The 23,647-nt window shown below is 37.7% G+C and overlaps 1 protein-coding gene across 30 annotated transcripts in view; it reads right to left on the reverse strand.

Annotated features, from left to right (window-relative positions):
* NEB (nebulin) overlaps positions 1–23,647 on the reverse strand; it is a 222,186-nt gene that overhangs the window by 114,863 nt on the left and 83,676 nt on the right. For 27 of the 30 annotated variants that reach the window (XM_021923612.2, XM_021923611.2, XM_021923610.2 and 24 more), the window contains exons 56-71: positions 22,350–22,457; positions 21,699–22,010; positions 21,043–21,246; positions 20,659–20,763; positions 20,468–20,575; positions 18,259–18,570; positions 17,587–17,790; positions 17,009–17,113; positions 13,964–14,071; positions 11,685–11,996; positions 9,184–9,387; positions 8,758–8,862; positions 7,577–7,684; positions 5,178–5,489; positions 4,657–4,860; positions 3,433–3,537 (exon numbers count right to left, since the gene is read on the reverse strand). In XM_021923612.2, the coding sequence (XP_021779304.2) occupies positions 3,433–3,537; positions 4,657–4,860; positions 5,178–5,489; positions 7,577–7,684; positions 8,758–8,862; positions 9,184–9,387; positions 11,685–11,996; positions 13,964–14,071; positions 17,009–17,113; positions 17,587–17,790; positions 18,259–18,570; positions 20,468–20,575; positions 20,659–20,763; positions 21,043–21,246; positions 21,699–22,010; positions 22,350–22,457 (2,916 nt within the window). The remainder of the gene's footprint in view (positions 1–3,432; positions 3,538–4,656; positions 4,861–5,177; positions 5,490–7,576; positions 7,685–8,757; positions 8,863–9,183; positions 9,388–11,684; positions 11,997–13,963; positions 14,072–17,008; positions 17,114–17,586; positions 17,791–18,258; positions 18,571–20,467; positions 20,576–20,658; positions 20,764–21,042; positions 21,247–21,698; positions 22,011–22,349; positions 22,458–23,647) is intronic. The other 3 variants (XM_031651247.1, XM_031651248.1, XM_031651249.1) reach the window with 3 other exon arrangements.

Below are 23,647 nucleotides of genomic sequence, written 5' to 3' on the forward strand. Positions count from 1 at the left end.
GATGTGTGCCACCATGCCCAGCTAAGTTTTGTATTTTTTAGTAGAGATGGGGGTTGCTAATCTCAAACTCTTGAACTCAAGTGATCTCTCCTGCCTCAGCCTCCCAAATTGCTGGGATTTCAGGCATGAGCCACTGCACCCAGCCATGTTTGGTAAAGTTTCATTTTAATACTTTCAGACATGCACCATAGTAACTACTAGGATGAGTATTACTATTTCTTTTTCTTTATTTAAAAAATGAAATCCTTATATTATCATACTTAGTCAAATATTTTAATGTATGTTTTAATACTTTAAAATGTATACTTTCCACCTTTTGGAAAACTTCAAACCTACAGAAAAGTTGCAAGAATGCTACGATGAATACCAACTGCCCAATTTATTAACGTTTGTGCCATATTTGCTTTCTGTATCTCTTTCTCTTTATGTGTCTATGTATTTCTTCATTTTACTTGTTATTATTTTCAATTGTTTAACTGATTAAGAGAAAACTGTACACATCATGGCCTTCATCCTTGAATACTTTACCATATATTTCCTAAGAATCAAGATATTTTTAATTAACCACAGTATATGTATCAGACTCAGGAAATTTAATATATTGATACAGTATTATTGTCTAGTACTATTCTCTTTTTTATCAAATATACAATGAATATTCCAATTTCATCAAATGTCCCAATAATTTCCTTTATGCAATGTTGCTTTTCTATCCAGAATTCAGTACAAAAGAATGAGTAGTATTTAGTTGTCTGGTTTCTTTCTTCACCTTTAAACCATGCCTTTTTTGTTTTAATGTGAGAGAAGAGTGACTATGAAGGAAGTGGGACACCACTCAAACTGTAGGGGCATTCTTGGGCAGATAATTTAGAAGAGCACATGTATGGAAGTTGAAGCCATGTTAACTGATTTACTTAAAACGATCCATGCCACTTCACCCCTTGGAAAGCCTTTGAGTAACCTCAAGAACGGTTGCTGAGGTTTGAAAGCAGCTCATCTATATCCAAATGCAGTCTTTAGATCAATCTACGATTGAATAATTTAATCTTTAATTTCACTTTCCCCCTTTCCTCCTTTAAGAGGTTTACTGAGTTAGATAAAGCAGACACAGTAGCAGTAGATAGTTCTGGAAAATAATTTAGAAATAATATGTGGCTTTAAGGGAAAAACTACAATGATTTACAGTTCTATAAGGCTTTATCATCCCTCTACTTTATGCTGTTCAGTGTACTTTTCATTGTTGAGGCTGTGTAAAGACAAAATCTTAAATGTAAGGAAAATCCCGAAAAAGTGTGATACAAATAATTAAACTTCATTTTTATGCCCCATTCTCAGATTAGATTGAATTAAGGATACTGGACTAGTATCTGGAGTTTAAGTATGTCACAGAGGCACTTAATATTTCTTAATATTTTTAATGACTTAAGACCTTAGAGGGTCACTATTGTGTTTATAAAGTGGATTATTAAGATGTGTCAGTTTACAGTCTTTTCAAGATGAGATTTTATAAGAAAAAGCTAAAGTAAAAATAAGAATCAATTTAATATCTTTGAGATAAATTCCAGAGGGAATTCGTTTTTCTTCAAAATTTCTAGGAATGTTTCTTTTGAAACTAGAAGGTCAAATACTTCATTTATTATGTTTTTAAAGAATAAATGCTCACATTTTAAAAATGGTGTAAGTGGGAAAAAATGTGCTTCAATCATCTCATGGCTTCAGGACAAAAAAATAGAGTTCTTGAATTCTTTCAACATTTAAAAAAGATGCAGCGCTTCAAAGGAGAGAACACTTTTATCTATCATCAAGGATGTATTTTAAAGCTTGTTACTTAAGAAAACTAGAATAGGTAAATGAGAATTTGAGAGGAAAAAATAGATGTGTTTGTTTTGTTTTACATTTATGGAATGAAGGTATCACGGGCAATGGGTTGAGAAGAAATTCTAGTGGGTCATTCTGAAATGTGATCTTAGATCCCTCAGGGAATCAACATGATCATGCAATTTTATTTTTATTTATTTGTATGTATTCATGGGGGATGAGTGCAATTTTGCTACATTAATATATTGCACTGCGGTGAAGTCAGAGCCTTCAATGCATGATCATGCAATTTTAAAGAAAGTAAATCCAGCTGAAAATTTTAGAATTAAAAAATAGTCCAATATCCTTGCAGCAGTCTGAAAAAAAAAAATCTACCTCAATTCCACTAATGTAAACAAATGAGAGAGGCTTAAGAGCTTCATTATAATCTGGAATAGAAACTAACTTCATCTACCTTGGATAAAATAAACCTCCTAGGGGAAGATAATCCAACTGAGAAGCTCTGTGGCCAAGAGAAAATGTCCCATTCAAAAGTGACTGAAGCCAAGGCCAATCAAATATTTATAATCAGGCTTGTCCTTTGGTCTGTTTTATAATGCTGGAGAAAGTGAAATCATACCCTCTTCATTTTACTGGTCATTATTATTTGATATAAGCATGCCTCCTCTTTAAGGCTACATTATTATAGGCAAAAGTAATTAATATGGGTAAAATAATAAATCTGGTCATCATTTAAGTACTAATTTAAATTAGTACTTAAATTTTTCAGTGCTCTCAAACTGAAGAAAACTCTGCCTTCCTTTTTTTCTAAGAAAAAAAAAAAAAAAAGAAGACACATAAACATGTTTAAGAAATTAGTATTCTTCTTGAATCAACCATATAAATTTTTGACTTTGGCAAGAACAATTGAGCAAGAAGCTATTTATGCAGCGGTATTTCTGGACTGCAAAGATATGCAATGACAAGTTTAGCAAGGCTGAAGATAGTGCATAAAAGAATGTATTTTATTGTTCTCAGGCAATTTGAAATGGGTGAATTTAAGAATTCTCATTTCAGTTCTTGTAAATAAAGCTCAAGTTATTTTGAGCACATTAAATACATCTAATTTTCATGGTGACTTGAGTGTAAAGGAGAGACATTAAAGTTTATTAAACAAATACTTTGCACCAGGCTCCACACTGGGCATGTTAAATATTTTACCTTATTTAGTCATTATTTAAACATTCTTTAAGATAAGCATTTTAATCCTATTTTACAGATGAGGTAATTGGAGAAAAGAAACTGCACAAATTTTGAAGCAAGTGCTAATTTGATTAATAGCAATTATTTTTAATGAAAATTATGTTTAGTCATTAATAGTTGACTTGAGATATTTTTTCCCTCCCGAAATGAAGATATTTTTGTGTCTGTCTATCTGTCTGTCTGTCTAATCTACCTACCTTTCTATCTACCTATTCTTAAATACAATGATATGTATATTCGAGGTAGGGTAAATGGCATAGAAAGCCAACTAAGCTAACTGGCTTACATGAGGATTAATTTTATAATTCTGGCATTTCTACATCAGCAAAAATCAATGTGGCCAGACCAAAGAAATAAAACAAATGATCTTACCTCACTGTAATTTATTTTATTTTGTCTTGCCAACATGATTTCAGGTGTATCAGGCATAATATGCACTTGGGTCTTGTCTTTGTCCCAGGCTTCTGTGTATAAGCGCTGTGAAGGATAAAAAGATTAAGGAATTAGAAAAACAGTTTGCTGTAAACAGAAGTTTTCAATGAAGAAACCATGACAAAGTTGAGAGCCAGCTTTCTTGTCCGTTCCATGTGCTGTATGTTAACATTCTTTCAACCTCTTTGATTTTACAAGATATTTATTGTAACAAAATATAAATGTATACTAAGATATGAAAGGAAAAAAATATATATATATAATCAAACACACACACACACATATACACACCTGCGTATGTGTGTTTGGTAACCAGGTCACTGCCACCCCAATTAAATAAAAAGCAAGTATTTCCCAAGCATATATTCATATCCATATCTGTACTATGGTTATATTAACAAATCTTTCCCACGATTTTATTTGATGCTGTTTGTTGTTAGTTTATTAGCTGCAAATGTACCTGTATGTGCTAGCTCTAGATTTCTTTTTGATAAATGTTATGAAGATTTGCATCTTTCTTTTTTTTTTTTTTAATGAGACAGAGTTTCACTCTGTTGCCAGGCTGAAATGCAGTGGCACAGTCACGGCTCACTGCTCAACCTCTCCAGACTCAGGTGATCCTCTCCAGACTCAGGTGATCCTCCCACCTCAGCCTCCCAAGTACCTAAGACTACAGGTGCGCATCACCACACCTGGGTAATTTTTGTATTTTTTGCAGAGACAGGGTTTCCACATGCTGCCCAGGCTAATCTCAAACTGCTGAGCTCAAGTGATCTGCCCACTTCAGCCTCCCAAAAGTGTTGAGATTACAGGTGTGAGCCACAATGCCCGGCTTGCATCTTTCTTGTTTGTTCTGTGCTTACCTAAATGTGTACTCAGCAAGAAAGAAACCTTCATACCAAACCATGTATAACTAACTCATAGACTTCAAACAATTTGAACCCAAAATAGCCGTCCCATTCTTAACTCTGGCTATTTCACAAGAGATGTCAAAGCAGAAATGCTCCCATATATTGTTACCTAACAGAAGAGAGAATTCAACTGAATCACTATACACTGGATAGCAATTTAATCGGATTAAAAAAAAGAGACTAACTTAATTAACAATAGGTATCTTAAATGACATACAGCCCTGTCTTATTTTCCTACAAATTGGGGGCTCACCTTGTTCATGTTGAGGGCGTTGTTCTTGGCCAGCACCTGCTCCAGAGAATCGGTCACACTGGTAAATTTCAGCTTGTCTGGAGGCTGGCGGTACATGTTATCACTCAGTATTTCGGCAGCCCTCTTGCACTTGACCACATCCACAGACCCAATGGGGACCCAGCCAATGCCTCTCAGCCACTGGAGATCAGATTTGTAAATGTTCTGGAGAGATTAAACACAAAAGTGAGTATTACTGAAGTTGTTCTAACATGATTTCAAAAATAAAAAAATAACACTAGAAAGCTTGGATAGTCAAACTTCATGTATATGTCCTTCAATATATGAAGGCCAAATTGAATATAGTTTCAGGTATTACTTTCTTTCTCTCCAAAAAAAGTAAGGGGAAGAGATGCCTAAAAAATGAGCAGAGAGAAGAAATGCCATCCCTTCTGAGGGTTCTACCTAATCCTAGACCACTGTCTCAGTATTTCTGTGAATTACTATTATGAGCACAGTTACCATGGATCTTAATTACTCACATCGCTCTGGAGGTCATAGGCCTGCCGAGCATGCATGACATCATTCTGGTCGGGCAGGCACGTCCACTGGTGCAGGTAGTTCTTGTAGTCCACGTCGCTGACTAAAGTCTGGCACTTCTTGGCCAACACCACCCCCAGCATGTCCACTGGGCTGCTGAACTTGGTCTTCCACTTCTCAAAGTCCTTCTTGTACTCTCTGTCACTCTGGATCTTGGCCACGTGCATGGACCACATCATCTTGGGGTCATCTTCAATGTTCCGGGCTCCAATGTGGTGGCCGAGCTGCTTGCGGTAACCATCTTTGTATTTGTACTGAAATAAAGGTGATCATTTCAAAAATAAAAATGAATAGAAAGGCTTAGAAGCCTCATTAATTTAAAACTTTATTATTTTAAAATCGCTAATTCTTGCAGAGAAATGAAAGAATCTGAATATCAGTTTATCTCCTCATCCTAAATTCTTATTAGACTCTACAGCACTAATCTAATGGGCAGTAGTCTAATGGGAAGCCTCATAAATAATCTAACAGTAACAGTCTAATGGGAATAGTCCAGTGGGAAGACAGGCCAAACTACATGGTCCTATGGCTTGTAGACGTTAAGTTTCTGAAAATAAAGGAAGCAACACTTCCAGAAGATCATTCGGTGCTGTGTACTGCCGTTTCTTCATCTTGGGCCCATGAAATCACGAACCCAGAAATTTTACATATAATTTTTGGGACTGCTATTCCTGAGTCCACAGATACCATTTTATCTCTCCATTCAACACATCCACACTCCTTCCCAAATCCCGCTCTGCTGGGGCACTTGACTCCCTGAAATAGTCTGGATTATGTTTCCATCCTACAAGCCCTGCTCTGTTGGAGATCAAATTTGACTGAGGTTTGTTTGGGATTCCTCGAGTGAGAAAATGGAATATATATCTACAAAAAAGCATTTTGTTGGTGGTGGTGGTAAGGGCTAACTGGATATTTTCTCTCTGTTTCAGACAATGCACCACACCAATCCTAACAAGTATTTACAGAAGTCTGAATTTTCAGCTGGGTACAGTGGCTCATGCCTGTAATCCCCAGCACTTTGGGAGGCCAAGGCAGGCGGATCACCTGAGGTCAGGAGTTTGAGACCAGCCTAGCCAACATGGTGAAACCCTGTCTCTACTAAAAATACAAAAAATTCTACATACTAAAAAAAAAAATTAGCCAAGTATGGTGGCGGGTGCCTGTAATCCCAGCTATTTGGGAGTCTGAGGCAGGAGAATCGCTTGAACCCAGGAGGTGGAGGTTGCAGTGAGCCAAGATCACACCATTGCACTCCAGCCTGGGCAACAACAGTGAGACTCTGAGACTCTGTCTCAAACAAACAAAAAAAAGAAGAAGGAAGAAGGAAGAAGGAAGGAGGAAGGAGGAAGGAGGAAGGAGGAAGGAGGAAGAGGAGGACGAGGAAGAAGAAGAAGAAGGAGAAGAAGGAGAAGAAGGAGAAGAAGAAGAAGAAGAAGGAGAAGAAGGAGAAGGAGAAGGAGAAGGAGGAGAAGAAGGAGGAGAAGGAGAAGGAGGAGAAGGAGAAGAAGAAGAAGGAGAAGAAGAAGAAGAAGAAGAAGAAGAAGAAGAAGAAGAAGAAGAAGAGAAGAAGAAGAAGAAGAAGAAGAAGAAGAAGAAGAAGAAGAAGAAGAAGAAGAAGAAGAAGAAGAAGAAAGAAGAAAAGAAAAGAAGAAAGAAAAAGAAGAAAGAAGAAAGAAGAAGAAAGAAGAAGAAAGAAGAAAGAAGAAGAAAGAAGAAGAAAGAAGAAAGAAGAAAGAAGTCTGAATTTTCCACCAAAGAACCCACCTCTTTCAGAGATGGTAGAAGGGGAAATTAGGTTCACCATTTTCTTGTTTTCCTCTTTGTCTTTCTGTTTTCATTTTAAAAGAACTCAGAAGGAAGCATGTAAAATAATTTTCCAAAAAAAAAAAAAAATGAGTTGGCAAAAACACAGAGCAGATTTGGGGAAAGGTGGATTTTCCTAGACTTGGTTCTATCAGCTCTTTTTCTGATGTTGAACAAATACATATAACTAAGTTATTTTTTAACACCTCTTCTGCCATTTTCTATTTTCTGTGAGGCTCCCTGCTCAAAATATGGAGATGAATTTCTCATAATTGTAGATATGAAAAATCGTAGAATCACACCCAATTTTATAGTGGATTGAAGTATACTGGTTTAGGTTACCCCTTCCTACCTTGGACGTAGATACTGAAGTCTTCCGAAGCTTAAAATATGAGTTTTTTCAAACGAAAAACATTTATTTGATTTAGAAAAATAAGCCAATAAATGTGCTTAAACTGGCTGCCAAATGCTATAATAGTAATAATCCTGCCTCCCCACTTCATGCATCCATGTAAATATCCAGGGTGCTGCTACTCACATCACTGATAATGTCCCTGGAGGCCTTGGCAGCCACAATGGGGATGGCATCACTTCGCAAGTCGTAGCCTTTCTGTTTTGCTTCTTCATTGGCAAGTTTGTATAGAGTCTACACAAAGAAAGCCGGAGTTAAAGCAAAAGGTTTGACATCAACAATTCAGAGATTATTAAGTGAGTTATATCCTAAAATTTAGAAAAGGATAGGAACTGGAGACAATTCAAGTTTCTGGCAACAGTGGAAAGCAAATAAATTATACTCTACCAAAAATACTATATAGCATTAGAAATAAATGGGGTATATCAATGAACATTAGTATATATTGATATATTAACCTATTATATATCATTATAGATTAATATGCTATACATAGATCAACATGCTATACATATCAGCATAATTAATACAATCTAGTAATACAGATTGATGAGCAAAGCAGCAATCCATACATACCACTAAGTGAAAAGAAAATGGCAGAACAATATTTAATATCTATTTATATGTATGTAAATATATTTTTATTCATTTTTATTACCTACAATTTGTACGACGATCATGTAATATTTTATAATGTTTAAAAGACAAATAAGAAAAATTAAAATATAACAAAATGTAGTTAACAACTATAATCACAACTTTCTACATTTTGGTTGTATCATATTAGTAAACCATGTGTCTATAAAATTGCATTTTACGTTTAAAAAAGTCAGTAATCAATGTTGTTAATGGAGAACACTTCTTCCTCATGCCTAAGGTTTTCTTTCTATAGACAAAGCTCAGTTATTTTAACTGTGGCCTTTTCTGTCCCTTTACTCTCTCTGTCCTGGAGAGGTGCGGTGATTTACTGATGTATCTAATTGGTAGGGATGGAATTAGTGGGCATGCATATTTTGGCAGAAATAATGGGCCAGTATTTTATCTAACAATCCTCTGAAATGTCTAAAATACTACTCAGTCTCACTGACTCACTTTGGAAATCGCCATGAACAGAAAAGACAATATGACTTCAGTTTGCCAGTGGAATCCCATCAAATGTAATATTTAACACAGAGATGAAAGGTTGGATGGGCAGAGTGTGAAATCAAAGAGCCACATGCACCATGACAGCTGAGGCTCAAGAATCTCCACAAAACTAAGTACAGACAACACCACCACAAAATAGCTGCACAGATTCTGGCCCCTACCTCACTGTAGTTGATTTTGTTCTGCCTTGCCAACATAATCTCTGGTGTGTCAGGCATTATGTGGATCTGCGTCTTGTCTTTGTCCCAGGCCTCTGTGTATAAACGCTATTGAAGAAGATAAGATGTTGATTAAAAATCATTTGAAATAGAAATGACAAAAAGTTCATTTAAAACTATTATTACTGACCTAATTAGGAAAAATAAGCCAGACCTGAATATGAAGTATTCTGCTGGAAGTGTGAGTCTTATTACTAGTTATCAAGATTGAAACTGGGAATAGTCAAAATTATTTAGAGGATTTCAAGCATGTAATTTAGAAGGTAAATGCGACCCCACGCCTTCATAGATAATTTTGGCTCCATTAGTCATTAAAATATAATGACATCTTCTGGCATCTTGGGGAAGCTTGAGGCAACTGGGGCTCACCTTGTTCATGTTGAGGGCGTTGTTCTTGGCCAGCACCTGCTCCAGAGAATCAGTCACACTGGTAAATTTCAGCTTGTCCGGAGGCTGGCGGTACATGTTGTCACTCAGTATTTCGGCAGCCCTCTTGCACTTGACCACATCCACAGACCCAATGGGGACCCAGCCAATGCCTCTCAGCCACTGAAGATCTGACTTATAAATATTCTGAGAAGAGGAAAAAAGGCAAAAACTCTTCATCAACACCACAATATTTAGGGTAAATATGCAAATAGAATCAGTAATAAAGTGCAATTCTGTTTTCTGTTCACTGAAAACAAGCTCATTGTATAAGGCAAACTAAGGAATTATGCTCAAAAATGACCCAGAAATCTCTCCTAGCCATAATAAAAAGTTATCAAATATTTCAGGTTATTAGGAGAGAAGTGATCCCAAGGAATATCTTCTGTCAGTTGGTTCAGTGAACATTATCATAATTATAATATCCCTATGCAGGGAAGAATACCAACCCGGAGTGACAGAAACCACACACATGCCCAACAACAGGCCCTTAGTGAATTGATTTTAGGCCTAGGCAAATGGAACACTCTGAAGCCATTAAAACCTTCACTGTTTAAGAATATTGATGACATGTAGAAATGTCATTAAAACAATATGAAATTTTAAAGTAGCACATAAAACAATGTGGGTAGATAAATTACATGAATAAGAGTGGGTTTTTCTAGTGGTTGGATTGTGTTGGATTCTTATTCCCTTCAATGTATTCTTCCATATATTTCAAAATATCTGTAATGCCTTTAAAACCACAGTTAAAATATAATAGTGATGTAGAATCCCTGAAGCCCTGAGATCTTCAACAGCTGTAACACTGTCCAATTCAGGGCAATAAAATTTAATTGCTTATTTATTAAATGAACAATTTCATTGTGCAGGGCCCCAGTCTCTTCCTCAACAAGTCCTCAGGATGGAAGCATAGACACCTATATAAAATCATATTGCCATATTTTTATTTCTCACTTCATTTTAAAACTTTTTTCGCTAAAGATTTTTATGTATCTATTAAGTATTCACAACTACTTCACAATCACAGTATTGGATCTTTGCTTGGCTCATTAGAAAGATTTCACCTGTCACAGCAACTAAGTAGAAAATAAAAAACCCGTATTTTGTAGTCTAGACAAAAAAACTATTAGAATTGGCCTGTGCTGACTAGTTATTGCCCCACAAATAACAATAGCGAGAATGAAAACAGGATGGGCGCGGTGGCCCACGCCTGTAATTCCTGCACTGGAATGCTGAGCAGGGCGGATCACCTGAGGTCAGGAGTTCGAGACCAGCCTGGCCAACATGGCGAAACCCCATCTCCATTAAAAATACAAAAAATTAGTGGGGCATGGCAGTGGCAGCCTGTAATTCCAGCTACAGGGAGGCTGAAGTATGAGAATCACTTAAACCCGGGAGGCAGAGGTTGCAGTTATCCAAGATCGTGCCACTGCACTCCAGCCTGGGCGACAGAGGGAGACTCTGTCTCAAAAAAAGAAAGAAAAAAAAATGAAAACAGTAAACAGTTTATACCTCTGGAATGCTTTTTAACTTTCAAATACTTCCCACATTATGAAGGTCATATCACAGGGTGAGGAAGGCAATCCAGAGAGGGTGTCCAACAAATAGACAGATGGTAAGCAATCTGTCAATGTTGTCGTTGTATGGGTGACATCAACCCTTTTAAACTATCTTTTCTGTGCAGGCAAAGCCTTTCTTTTTGGAAAGAATTGCAAAACACAGAGTTCTGTATGTCAAAAGCTACAGAACAGACGTGGGAGTTTTCTCAGGTAGGCTGTAAGTTTTTAGGAACAACCAATTAATGTATCATTATTACGAATTAGTTTTAGTCTCCAAAACTTGCCAGTGCTTCAATTCCTTCAAAGTGTATAAAATACATAGTGCAGGAAATGTGCCTCTCATATCCAGATTTGAGACAGTGCATCTGCTTCCAATAGGCAGTAGGTTCTGTCATTACCACATGGCTCCTCTCTAGAGAGCCAGGCTAAGAGGAAGTGTCTGTGAAACAGTCCGGTAGTGTACAGACACAGAGACTTCTTTTATTTCACAAGCATAATATTTAGTGTTGCAGTAGGCATTAGAATTCAATAATTCTTTGTTTTGCAAAGAAGCCAAAAACAAATTGCACGGTAATTTTTTAAAGTAAAAATATTTCTTCCTTCCTTAAAAGAATAAAATGTCTCCCTCTAGTGGACCCTGAATTCTAATGTTACTTAATTCCCATTTTGTTTTTTTATAAGACCAAGTCTACTTTGTAAATTTTACTTTCTTATGAAGTCTATTAATGTATTCATATTAAAGCAATAAAATTGTATTCTGATTTAAATCTTATTCATGGACCAATCAATCTTGAGTAATTCAATGGATTATATATAAAGGATAATTTTCACATAGTTTAAATTATTTCTATGCATAGCTCCATTTATAGATGCTGTACTCACGTCACTCTGGAGGTCATAGGCCTGCCGAGCATGGATGACGTCGCTCTGGTCGGGCAGGCATGTCCACTCGTGCAGGTAGTTCTTGTAGTCCACGTCGCTGACTAAGGTCTGGCACTTCTTGGCCAACACCACCCCCAGCATGTCCACTGGGCTGCTGAACTTCGTCTTCCACTTCTCAAAGTCCTTTTTATATTCCCTGTCACTCTGGATCTTGGCCACATGCATGGACCACATCATCTTGGGGTCATCTTCAATGTTCCGGGCTCCAATGTGGTGGCCAAGTTGCTTCCGGTAACCATCTTTATATTTGTACTAAAATGAAAATGCACAAATCAGGTTTTTTTTGTAACCCTTTAGAGGCCACAAGTCTGTGCAAAATCAACTTGCTTACATCATAGTTCAACTGACTTTCGTTAATAAGCACTAACTCAAGCCAGTATCCTGGCCTTCATCCTGGAAGCCTTTATGGAGGTAGAAAAATAGATGGAATTCATGTAATTGTAGTGTATACCCCAAGTCACCTACAGCCTGGTATGAAGGGATACCTCTGAAAACAGGAAGTGAATATGTGGGGAAAAGGTCACCTGTGGAAGTCAGGGAGAGAAGATTTGAAGCAGGGAACCTGTAGAATTGGATTCTATGCACTAAAAGCATGTCAGGAAGAGGGTGCACTTGGTGGAATAGTGTCTTTAATAAACAGTAAAATGAGGGACTGATTCCTGCAAGGACCACCTGTAGTAGCAACAAAGGAGAATATTTTATTATTATTATTTTTTACTGGATTCATGCATTCAATGGCAGTGGCAAGCTTTTGGCATCATTTTGAAAACTGATTGTACTTGTAAAACTGACACAGCAACCCAACTGGTTAGATCATGCTCTTAATAAGGTCATGGGTTCTAGCCTCACATGTGCCAACAATGTTTTTATTATTCATGTCCAATGACTTCATTCTGGAATCTAAGGCAGTTATCCAACATACATGCTTCTAGTCTCAAAGACAGCTGACTGAGAAAGTGTAGGTGAGTCAGCAAAAGGCAATATGGTACAGTGGAAAGGAATGAGATTGTTCAGAGTCTCAACTCCCCCACTCACTAGGAGTTTGATTTTAGGCAAGTTGCTTAAATAATCCACAAAATGGGGATAATGATGATATCTACATCCTAGGGCAATTATGAAGAGTAAGTGAGACAATGCATGTAAAGCTCTTAGCAAAGAGTTCTCAATACTTCTTGGTTATTATTATCTCATTATTTATTATTGTTGGCATAAGTCCATTTGCTGGGAGGACCCAACATACATAAAGTTGAGTCACTAACATATGATTCCAATATAAAGGACAGCAAGTGGGCCTTGATTTTTAGAGCAGTCATTTGTTCCTCAAGAATCCCTGAGGCACCAGAAAAGGATGACAGTTTTACTCTGGGAGGCACGATAAATGGTTAGGAGCTATTGTTAAGAGTGTGACCTTGGCTAGGTGTGGTGGCTCACGCTTGTAAAACCAGCACTTTGGGAGGCTGAGGCAGGTGGATCACCTGAGGTCAGGAATTTGAGACCAGCCTGGCCAATATGGTGAAACCCCATCTCTACTAAAAATACAAAAAATTAGCTGGGCGTGGTGGTGAGTGCTTGTAATCCCAGCTACTCGGGAGGCTGAAGCAGGAGAATCGCTTGAACCCTGGGTGCGGAGGTTGCAGTGAGCCAAGATCGTGCCATTGCACTCCAGCCTGGGCAACAAGAGCAAAACTCTGTCTCAAAAAAAAAAAAAAAAAAAAAAAGAGTGTGACCTTAGGTCAGTAGTCACCTCTGGTACTGATCAACTGCCTTCTTTTCATAAGGGCGAATTTCAATAGCAAGCACCACATGTGTTTTCAAATACTATCTATTCAAATGTTACATAAAGCCAGGCCCTGAATCTCACTGGCAGAACCTAAGTTTATGAGTTATATTTTCTATAAGCTTTTCTATAAGCCTGGTGATAATTCTTACCTAAGCATCTCTAAGCCTGCAGCTTCACTCTAACAGTGTCCACGTGAATGAATCTTTCTCTATGCTTGGTTGACCAGTTTTCACCAAAGATGCTGTGTCCTGCAGGTTACAGACCCCTCTTATAAACATCAAGATTTTCATTTCCCTTAAAACTGAGGTTTTGAAATATCCCACACAAATATATCAGGATATGTTTTCAAAGATCCAGGAAAAGTTCTTTCCTAAGATTTAGTTCAGTGAAAATGCCACATTAGATTGATCACATACTCAGAATGGCATTGACAACTCACGTCACTGATGATGTCCCTGGAGGCCTTGGCCGCCACGATGGGGATGGCATCGCTTCGCAAGTCATAGCCTTCCTTCTTTGCTTCTTCATGAGCAAGTTTGTACAGAGTCTAAATTTGGGGGAGAAAATCAGATGCTGACATTTACATATAAAAACTGACAGAGGACTAAGACAATTCACTAAGTTCTCCACAGACAATGCCTATAATAGTCTTACTTTTGAGAGTTCTAAGTCTTCTACATGTTTGCTGAAGTGAAGACTCAAAAATGAGGCTGGGTGCGGTGGCTCATACCTGTAACCCCAGCACTTTGAGAGGCGGAGGTGGGTGGATCACCTGAGGTCAGGAGTTTGAGACCAGCCTGACCAACGTGGTGAAACCCCATCTCTACTAAATATTAAAAAAATTAGCTGAGTGTGGTGGTGCATGCCTGCAATCCCAGTTACCTGGGAGACTGAGGCAGGAGAATTGCTTGAACCTGGGAGGTGGAGGTTACAGTGAGCTGAGATTGCGCCATTGCACTCCAGCCTGGCAACAAGAGTGAAACTCCATCTCAAAAAACAAAACAAAACCAAAAAAAGATACCCATGAAAACCAATGCACCTTTATTTTTTACTTTAAAAATTATGTTGAATTAAGTATATACACATATTATAGGTTGTTTTAAAAATGTTTAGTTAAAAGAATAAATCTGGTTTAAAAATTATAGGAAAACATAAGCTGAAACTCATAGGTCTAGTGTGGTAAAATGTGGGTGGGAGGGAAAGGCTTAACTGTTGATCATGGCAATCAATTCAACTCACATTTATTCTGCCCTGACCCTGTGTCTCTGACTGTGTGGGGTACTTGGGAATCAAAGAGGAGGTTCAGACCCCTCTCAGCCTAGAGGTTCCTGGGAGAACTGATGGAGAGACTGATAACCTGTGGAAGCAACTGCTGAAAAGTCAAACCACATTAATAATGAAGAGCTCCAGAAAGGAGTCATTTATTCTGAATTGAAAATCAGGGAAGTTCTTGCAGATGGGGTGACCATAGAGTCAGACTTTGAGCAGAGTTTCAGTAGACTAAGGTGGCTTCAAGGGCAGAGGAAATCACGTGAGTCAGGCACCACTGTGGAGGGGAAGCAGAGGGGTGTTGAAGGAAGCGGATGAAGCCCCAGGGAGGAGTCGCTGGAGAGGGCTCAGAATAACCTGGAGTCGGACTGAGAACGCCTGATTCTAAGAAGTTGGTGTTTAATTCTACAGAAAATAGGAAAGCAGCCAAAAAGCTCTTTTTTTTTTTAACACCAGAGGGAAGCACCCATGGCAGTGTCCCAATCTGGGTGGGTGCAATAGGGGGCTGCAGATGAAAGGGGGAAGGGCACCTGGGCCTCCTGGAACTGGCAGCCAAGTAGCTGCACTAACACATCTCTGAGCTTTTTCAGCAAAGACAGAGTTGAGAATTCCAGAAATGCTGACTGGCTAGACACGGCGGGGAGGGGCGCCCTTTGTTTCCTGAAATTCCTGCACATATAACGCGTGGTTTCCTGGAACAGGACCTATATTATAGGTTTGGCTAATAATTCAGTCCTTTCTGACTAGGGAGTAAGACTTGACGTTTTTAGTTTTTGGTGACAATTAAGAGCTAGCTATACAAGCACTAAAATTATAGTCTCATTTCCAAAATAAAATTACTTAAGATGGTGGCAATTCCACCTAAATTCTCTAAATTATGCTCTGTATGTTGTTGATTTATGCTGCCAAAGAAACAATATTTTCCTTGCTAGTGGCACAAAGCCAGGTGAAATAACTAACTAACACATCAGCTGACAGAATCTTAGATTCACAAAAATCTCCACAGGCTTATGCCCACAGGCTCAGTCTAAGAAGAAGAAATTACAGAGATAAATGCCAATCTTTGAACTGAGATAAATTACCAAATGCATAAACGCAGGATGGAAGAAACCTAGCTTTAGCCTACATAAGAGGTCTTAGAGTTTAAGTTGGTCTCAAGTTCTGTGTGCACCAGCAGTGACAGCTGCCAGTGTACCCTGGGAGCACAGGATGCAGAATAGAGGTCAAATGTCCAGAATAGGAAATACGATAGTTAAGTGTATCCTATGCCAGTCATTCCCTACTCATAGTATTTTGCTCAGTTCTGAGAGTCACATTTTACTAGTCATGTCATGTGAGGAACGCCCAGGAGCTTGGGATACGGAAGGTGAACCTGGGGTGAAGGTGGCAGGGGAGGCACCCTGGTGCTGCTCTCCATCTCTGGGGGTCGGCACAGATTTGTTCTGTGCAGCTTCAGAGGACTACGTGAGTTTGCAGAGAGAAATGTTGTGACTCAATACATCAGAAGGTTTCTCATCAATTTTCCAGAACAAATGGACTGATTTATGAGATCAGCTCCTTGTCATTGGGAATCCTTAAGCAAAGGCAGGTCAAAAACCTATTTGTGGGGAGGGGGACCTTTGCACTAGGGTGGAGGCTTGACTCTCTGCCTAAGCATCTGTGATTCTGGAATGATGGCACGTGGCCCTGTGCACACTGAAAGTGAAAGGAAATGGACTTGCTAATATATACACTGACAGATATTTCTCTCTCTGTGTGTGTGTGTGTGTGTGTGTGTGTGAGACCTGGTGGTACTGTGGATTTTAGTTCTTGCCTTTAATCTTATACACTAAAAATCTTAAATTTCGATCCTAAACCACACTTAGGAACAATATACAGAAAATATGTTTACTAGTTACGCTTCAGCATAAAGGGGAGATACATGTATAGGTCAATTGCTAATTTCCTAATTTCAAAAAATAATAAAAGAAAATGGTCTACATAATCTCATGGTTACAGCTTAAATAATTAGTTCTTGTCATTTGTATTTCCTAAATGATAATTCATATTGCGTAAAGTTTGACATTTATGATGGTGATTGAGAAATGCAAGAGTTGTTATTCACATGAAGCATGAAAAAGATTCTTTCTAAAGCTGTCATTTGGTATCACATCACCACACAGTAGATCAACTGAAATAAGCAGCAGCGTGCAAATGTCAAAGAATCTGCTCTCACCTCACTGTAGTTGATTTTGTTCGTTCTTGCCAACATAATTTCTGGTGTGTCAGGCATTATGTGTATCTGCGTCTTGTCTTTGTCCCAGGCTTCTGTGTATAAACGCTATCAAAGAAAATACACAAATTCATCAGGAAAAAAGTTCTGTGTATAGTTAATAGGAATTTTAGGGCCACAAAAACTTTAAAAACAAAAAAAGAAAAGGTTATGGATCTTATACACATTATGTGTTTTATGCACATCTTTAAGTAATAAGATCATAGTGGAACATGTACTTATAAATGCCTTATAAATCTGAAATGTATGTTAACAATTAAAAGGAAAATGAGAATAAGCATATTTTATGCAGATTATTTTTTCATAAAATATGCCACTTTATCAAAACCAGGAAACAATAACTGAAATATCAAAATATACATGATATATATCAGTTATTAATAGATGACAATCCAATAGATAGATAGACAGATAGATAGATGCCTTTTATTGCTCAGTGCTCTTTCTGTCCTCATTAATGTTTCTTTTGTGTTGATTCAGCTTAAGGGGCCCCACTTTGATTCTCAATTTTGAAGTCTCACCTTGTTCATAGTGATGGCATTATTTTTGGCCAACACTTGTTCCAGAGAGTCAGTCACACTGGTAAATTTGAATGTGTCTGGAGGCTGGCGATAGATTTTATCACTCAAAATTTCAGTTGCCCTTTTGCATTTTTCCACATCCAAAGAGCCAATGGGCACCCAGCCGATGCCTCTCATCCACTGGAGATCAGACTTGTACATATTCTGTTGACACAAATAGTCAATAAATATTTATCTCTGTGTTAGCAATGCATTTTCTTTTTTTTTTTTTTTGAGACGGAGTCTCGCTCTGTCCCCCAGGCTGGAGTGCAGTGGCGCGATCTCGGCTCACTGCAAGCTCTGTCTCCCGGGTTCACGTCATTCTCCTGCCTCAGCGTCCAGACTAGCTGGGACTACAGGTGCCCGCCACAGCGCCTGGTTAATTTGCATTTTCATCTGAAGGATAAGAGATCAAGTAAAAGCATTCTCAAAATTTAGTTTGGTGGATGGGCCAGGTATCACACAACATTCCATTTCGGTCTGAAGGGTTAAAGGATTAAAATACCTATGGATAAAGGCATGCTATTTGCCTCCTGCAGGGGCTGGTGAGCTTGTGCCACATATTGCCATTTTCTCCAAGGGGTGTTAAATAATTTCCCACCTCTGCACGTTATTATGACTCTCAGTACTCACATCGCTCTGGAGGTCATAGGCCTGCCGAGCGTGGATGACGTCGCTCTGGTCGGGCAGGCATGTCCACTCGTGCAGGTAGTTCTTGTAGTCCACGTCGCTGACTAAGGTCTGGCACTTCTTGGCCAACACCACCCCCAGCATGTCCACTGGGCTACTGAACTTGGTCTTCCACTTCTCAAAGTCCTTCTTATACTCCCTGTCACTCTGGATCTTGGCCACATGCATGGACCACATCATCTTGGGGTCATCATGTATAGCTCGGGCACCAATGTGGTGGCCAAGCTGCTTACGATAGCCTTCTTTGTACTTGAACTAAAAGAAGAAAAAGATAATCATCTGCTTTAACTTTTAGTAAAAAGCAATCACTAAGCCTAACTTTTTCTATTTAAAAAAAGTTTTCCCTGAATATATAAATTATATGATAGATGTAGAAACCATTTAGAAAATAAATGAAATATATGTCATATATCATCACATATGAAATATATCTCTTATATAAAATATATATCATATAAATAGGCATTACTTTAATACATTCTTTAATGTTAAAGTCATTCTATTAGAATTTAGAATTTGTTTTTAAAATATTTAATTTTCAGATGTATAAGTTTCAGGAGATTATGCTGCAATGACAATGACAATAAAAATGAAATTCTCCTGCATGGCTTTTGTATGCTCACTGATCCAAAATTTCATTGAGTATCTACTATGTGTCAAGCACGGTTCTAGATAAGCAATGTAGATTCAATAAGAATTGTCTTTGCCTGCAAAGAGTGTCTGTATATTTATACACAGGAAAAAAAAAATTTAAGATGTCATTCTGCCACTAAAATAATTCTTTAGGATTCGTGTGTGAAAATATAATTAGAATAGAAGTCATACTGTATATGGGTTTGTGCCTGCTCTTTTCAGTTATTATATAAGCATTTCTATGTGTCATTAAATAGTCTTTGCACACATGACTTTCTTTTTTTTAGAAAGCATCTCTCTCTGTTGCCTAGGCTGGAGTGCAGTGGTACAATCGTGTCTTACTGCAACCGCCAACTCTTGGGCTGAAGTGATCCTCCCGCCTCAGCTTCTAAGTAGCTAGCACTACAGGTATGCGCCACCACACCTGGCTAATTTTTAAGTTTTTTGTAGAGATAGTGTCTTGTTATGCTGACCAGGCTGGTCTCAAACTCCTGCCCTCAAGTGATCCTCCCACCTTGATCTCCCAAAGCACTGAGATTACAGGTGTGAGCCACGGTGCCTGACCTATACGCATGATTTTTAATGACAGCAGGTATTTTATTATATGGTATTTAACCCTTCTGTGATTGTCATTTATTCTTAAATTATGATTACTTCCCATATTTTGGAAATAAAGAAAAAAATCTAGAGTTTTTTGTTTGTTTGTTTAACTTCATAGACAAAAGAAATGGAAAGATAAAAATTTTTAGAAATGTGAGCAAATCCTTTTTTATTATACTTTAAGTTCTAGGGTACGTGTGCACAACGTGCAGGTTTGTTACATATGTATACATGTGCCATGTTGGTGTGCTGCACCCATTAAATCGTCATTTACATTAGGTATATCTCCTAATGCTATCCCTCCTCCCTCCCCCCACCCCACGACAGGCCCCAGTGTGTGATATTCCCCACCCTGTGTCCAAGTGTTCTCATTGTTCAATTCCCACCTACAAGTGAGAACATGTGGTGTTTGGTTTTCTGTGGTTGCAATAGTGAGCAAATCTATCTTTTAAAGAGAGCAAATATTTGTAGCCCACGACTGGATATGGAAACAAACATATGTTCCATATGAATCGTTGAACTTTGAATAATGTGTCCTATAATTCAGCCCTTGTAGATTCATTGGTTCATACAGCATAGGTTGGGTTTTGAAGGAACCCTACAATAAGTTCAATTGTATATGAGAAATACATCATTGGAAAAGCCAAAACAATTATATGAACTATAGTCAAGTATCTAATACTTTTGTTCAGCAAGAGATGGACATGTTTTGAAATGTATGTTGCTATGGACTCAACCATAACTAGAATTTGGCCTTTGTGTTGATAACTCTATTACCATTATTTTAAACCATTCATTGAAACAATAAACTGTAGCAACAGCTTTAACCTCATGGCTTACTTGTGCCACTCTAAATCCAGGAGAGAGAAATAAATCTTTGAGCCACAGCTAAGGCAAAGAATTTTCCAAGTATACTTACTTCACTTGCAATATCTCTGGAGGCCTTGGCTGCCTTGATAGGAATGGCATCTACCCGCATATCGTAACCTTTCCTCTTGGCTTCTTCTAGGCCAAGCTTATACAGTTTCTAAAACAGACATTAATAATAAGTTAGATTTAGAAAGTGCATTGTAAGGAAAATGTATCCTGCACTATGAATATATTGCTTACCTCACTGTAATTTACTTTGTTTTGTTTTGCTAATAAAACTTCAGGGGTGTCTGGCATAATGTGGACAGTGGTTTTATCCTTATCCCAAGCTTCTGTATAGAGGCGCTAAGAGAAACAGAGAGACATGACTGGTACAGGCCAGTAATAAATAGATACATGCAGACAGTCTGATTTTTAATGAGAATCAAGAAATTCAGCTCAGTGAATTGATATTTGTGACATTTTCAGGTCTAGATGTCTTGTGTCAATAAGAAGCACAATAGTTTAAAACCACATTAGTACCAAGCAAAGGAATCAAAAATAAGTTTTCTTTTATAGAAACAGATTTCAGTGTTTCCATAAACAAAAAAATTAATAACCTCCTCAAACAAAGATAAGACTTACATGATTCATGGTAATGGCATTGTTTTTTGCCAAAACCATTGGTATGGAATCCATAAGGCTGGAAAACTTAAATTTATCTGGGTGCTGACGGTAAACGTGGTCACTCAAAATCTGGGTGGCTCGTTTGTTTTTCTCATCCTCAAGAGAACCACTAGGCATCCAGCCAATGCCTTTTAGCCACTGAAGGTCTGACTTGTACAAATTCTGAAAGTGCAAGTGACAAATTTGTTATAATTAAATCATTTATCATAATTTGTCATAATTAAATCATTTGCCCCTAAATAAAAGTTCATATTATATTATATATATTTTAATACATGAATTATTAGAAAATTCTAAATTTTTGGTATGAATTATAAATCAACAAAATGTTCAGATTAAAAGCGTATTTTGAAAAACATTTTAAACAGAAGCACATAGAAAATGACTCAATCCTTTGATTGTCTAGCTCAACAATCTAGAGGCTTCCACCAAAGCAATGGGTGTTTGCTGGGTCTTTGTGGAATAATGTTGCCTCCAGATGTTTGGGTGACTAGATGGGGCTTGGGCATTAGTCCAGGGTAATTGTGTAAACTCAACTCCCCTCACGACGGGACTCTGATACTTTAAAAAGCAGACATCATGTTTTGTTGGCCAAAGGAAAATCTTAGACTCACGTCGCTCTGGAGGTCATAGGCCTGCCGAGCATGGATGACATCACTCTGGTCGGGCAGGCATGTCCACTGGTGCAGGTAGTTCTTGTAGTCCACGTCGCTGACTAAGGTCTGGCACTTCTTGGCCAGCACCACCCCCAGCATGTCCACTGGGCTACTGAACTTGGTCTTCCACTTCTCAAAGTCCTTCTTATACTCCCTGTCACTCTGGATCTTGGCCACATGCATGGACCACATCATCTTGGGGTCATCTTCAATGTTCCGGGCTCCAATGTGGTGGCCGAGCTGCTTGCGGTAACCATCTTTGTATTTGTACTAAAGAAAAAAAAATGTGTCTTATTCCTTTCAAAATTAACTTCTGTTGCCATCTTTGTGGCAAATTACAAAGCACATTAACTCTAAATATTTTACTAAGCCTAGAGAGCCAAAGACTTCAGTCTTTTGATAAGAAAGATTAAAGGCTAAATTCAGCTATGAAATTCCATACATAATAAATGCATCCTTGATCTTATCCTCATCCCACACTGCATGGGATCATTTTATTCCATTGTAATTTGTTGCCCCTTAGATTTTGTTCAATTTGAAATTAAATTGAGACTGCTTTGAAGTGACAAATTGTAATCAAATCGATATCAACAAAGGATAAAATCTTACTTCACTGGCAATTTCCCGGGAGGCTTTTGCTGCTTTGATTGGTATGGCATCAACAGGAAGATCATAACCTTTTCTCTTCAGCTCCTCATAACCCATTCGGTAGAGTTTCTGTTAAGAAATGAAGATCACTATGTTCCCCATAGACAAATATAGCATAATGATCAAATGTGCTAAATATTTTGAGTCCATGAGAGTAGCATCTGTGCCCCAGAATACTCAAGTGTAATTAGAAATTATGCCCATTGATTGCTAATGATCCTGTTTTAAACTTTAAAGCTCCTCAATTACCTAAATCAGCAAAATTGTCAGCTCTTCCCAAATACAGTCATGCATTGGTTAATGACAAAGATACATCCTGAGAAATGTATTGTTACGTGATTTTGTCCTCGTGGGAACATCACAGAGTGTACTTATGCAGTCCTAGATGGTACAGTCTACTACACACCTAGGCTATATGGTATAGCCTATTCCTCCTAGGCTACAAACCTGTAGAGCATGCTAGTATAGGCTACTGTAACACAATGGGAAGTATTAATATTTGTGTATCTAAATATGGCTAAACATGGAAAAGATACAGCAAAAATACAGTATGATTATGGTACTATCTTATGGGACCACCATTCTGTATGTGTGCCTTTGTTGGCCAAACTGTTGTTATACAGTGCCTGTCTATACTTGCAAGAATCAGGCAGAAGTAAAACAATAGAGAAATGAAATGGATTATTATTTAGGTGCTGTTTTTCAATTCACATTGGCTGTTTCATTAGAAGTTTTCATTAGAAAAGAGCTATGGCTTTTCATCTAATTATTCTAATGAGAAAAAATTATGCCTAAGGGGTTATCTCTTCCATGTAGCTGATGCATTGTGAAATAGTCTGTCTCCCAATATGGGACCATCCAAAATAGGATCCACATTTATAGGTAAGATACTGAGTCCACCATAATTTCTAAAACTTAAGATGTTTTGAAGAAAGTTTAAATAATGAATTTTAAAAGCTTAAGCAAAATAATTTTTTTTTCAGATCTGTGACATAACTTAAAAATTGAGAATATAATTTAAATGTACTTTTATCCAGAAACCAGATTATTTAAAGTGCCTGTTGATCTTGGACTTGTGTTTATCTGTTAGTCCTTTGTGGCATTACTTTGATACATTCTTTAATGTTAAAGTCATTCTATTAGAATTTAGAATTTGTTTTTAAAATATTTAATTTTCAGATGTATAAATTTCAGGAGCTTATGCTGCAATGACAATGACAATAAAAATGAAATTCTCCTGCATGGCTTTTGTATGCTCA

The sequence above is a fragment of the Papio anubis genome, chromosome 10 (assembly GCF_008728515.1).
Source record: "Papio anubis isolate 15944 chromosome 10, Panubis1.0, whole genome shotgun sequence".
In the NCBI taxonomy this organism is placed as follows: domain Eukaryota; kingdom Metazoa; phylum Chordata; class Mammalia; order Primates; family Cercopithecidae; genus Papio; species Papio anubis.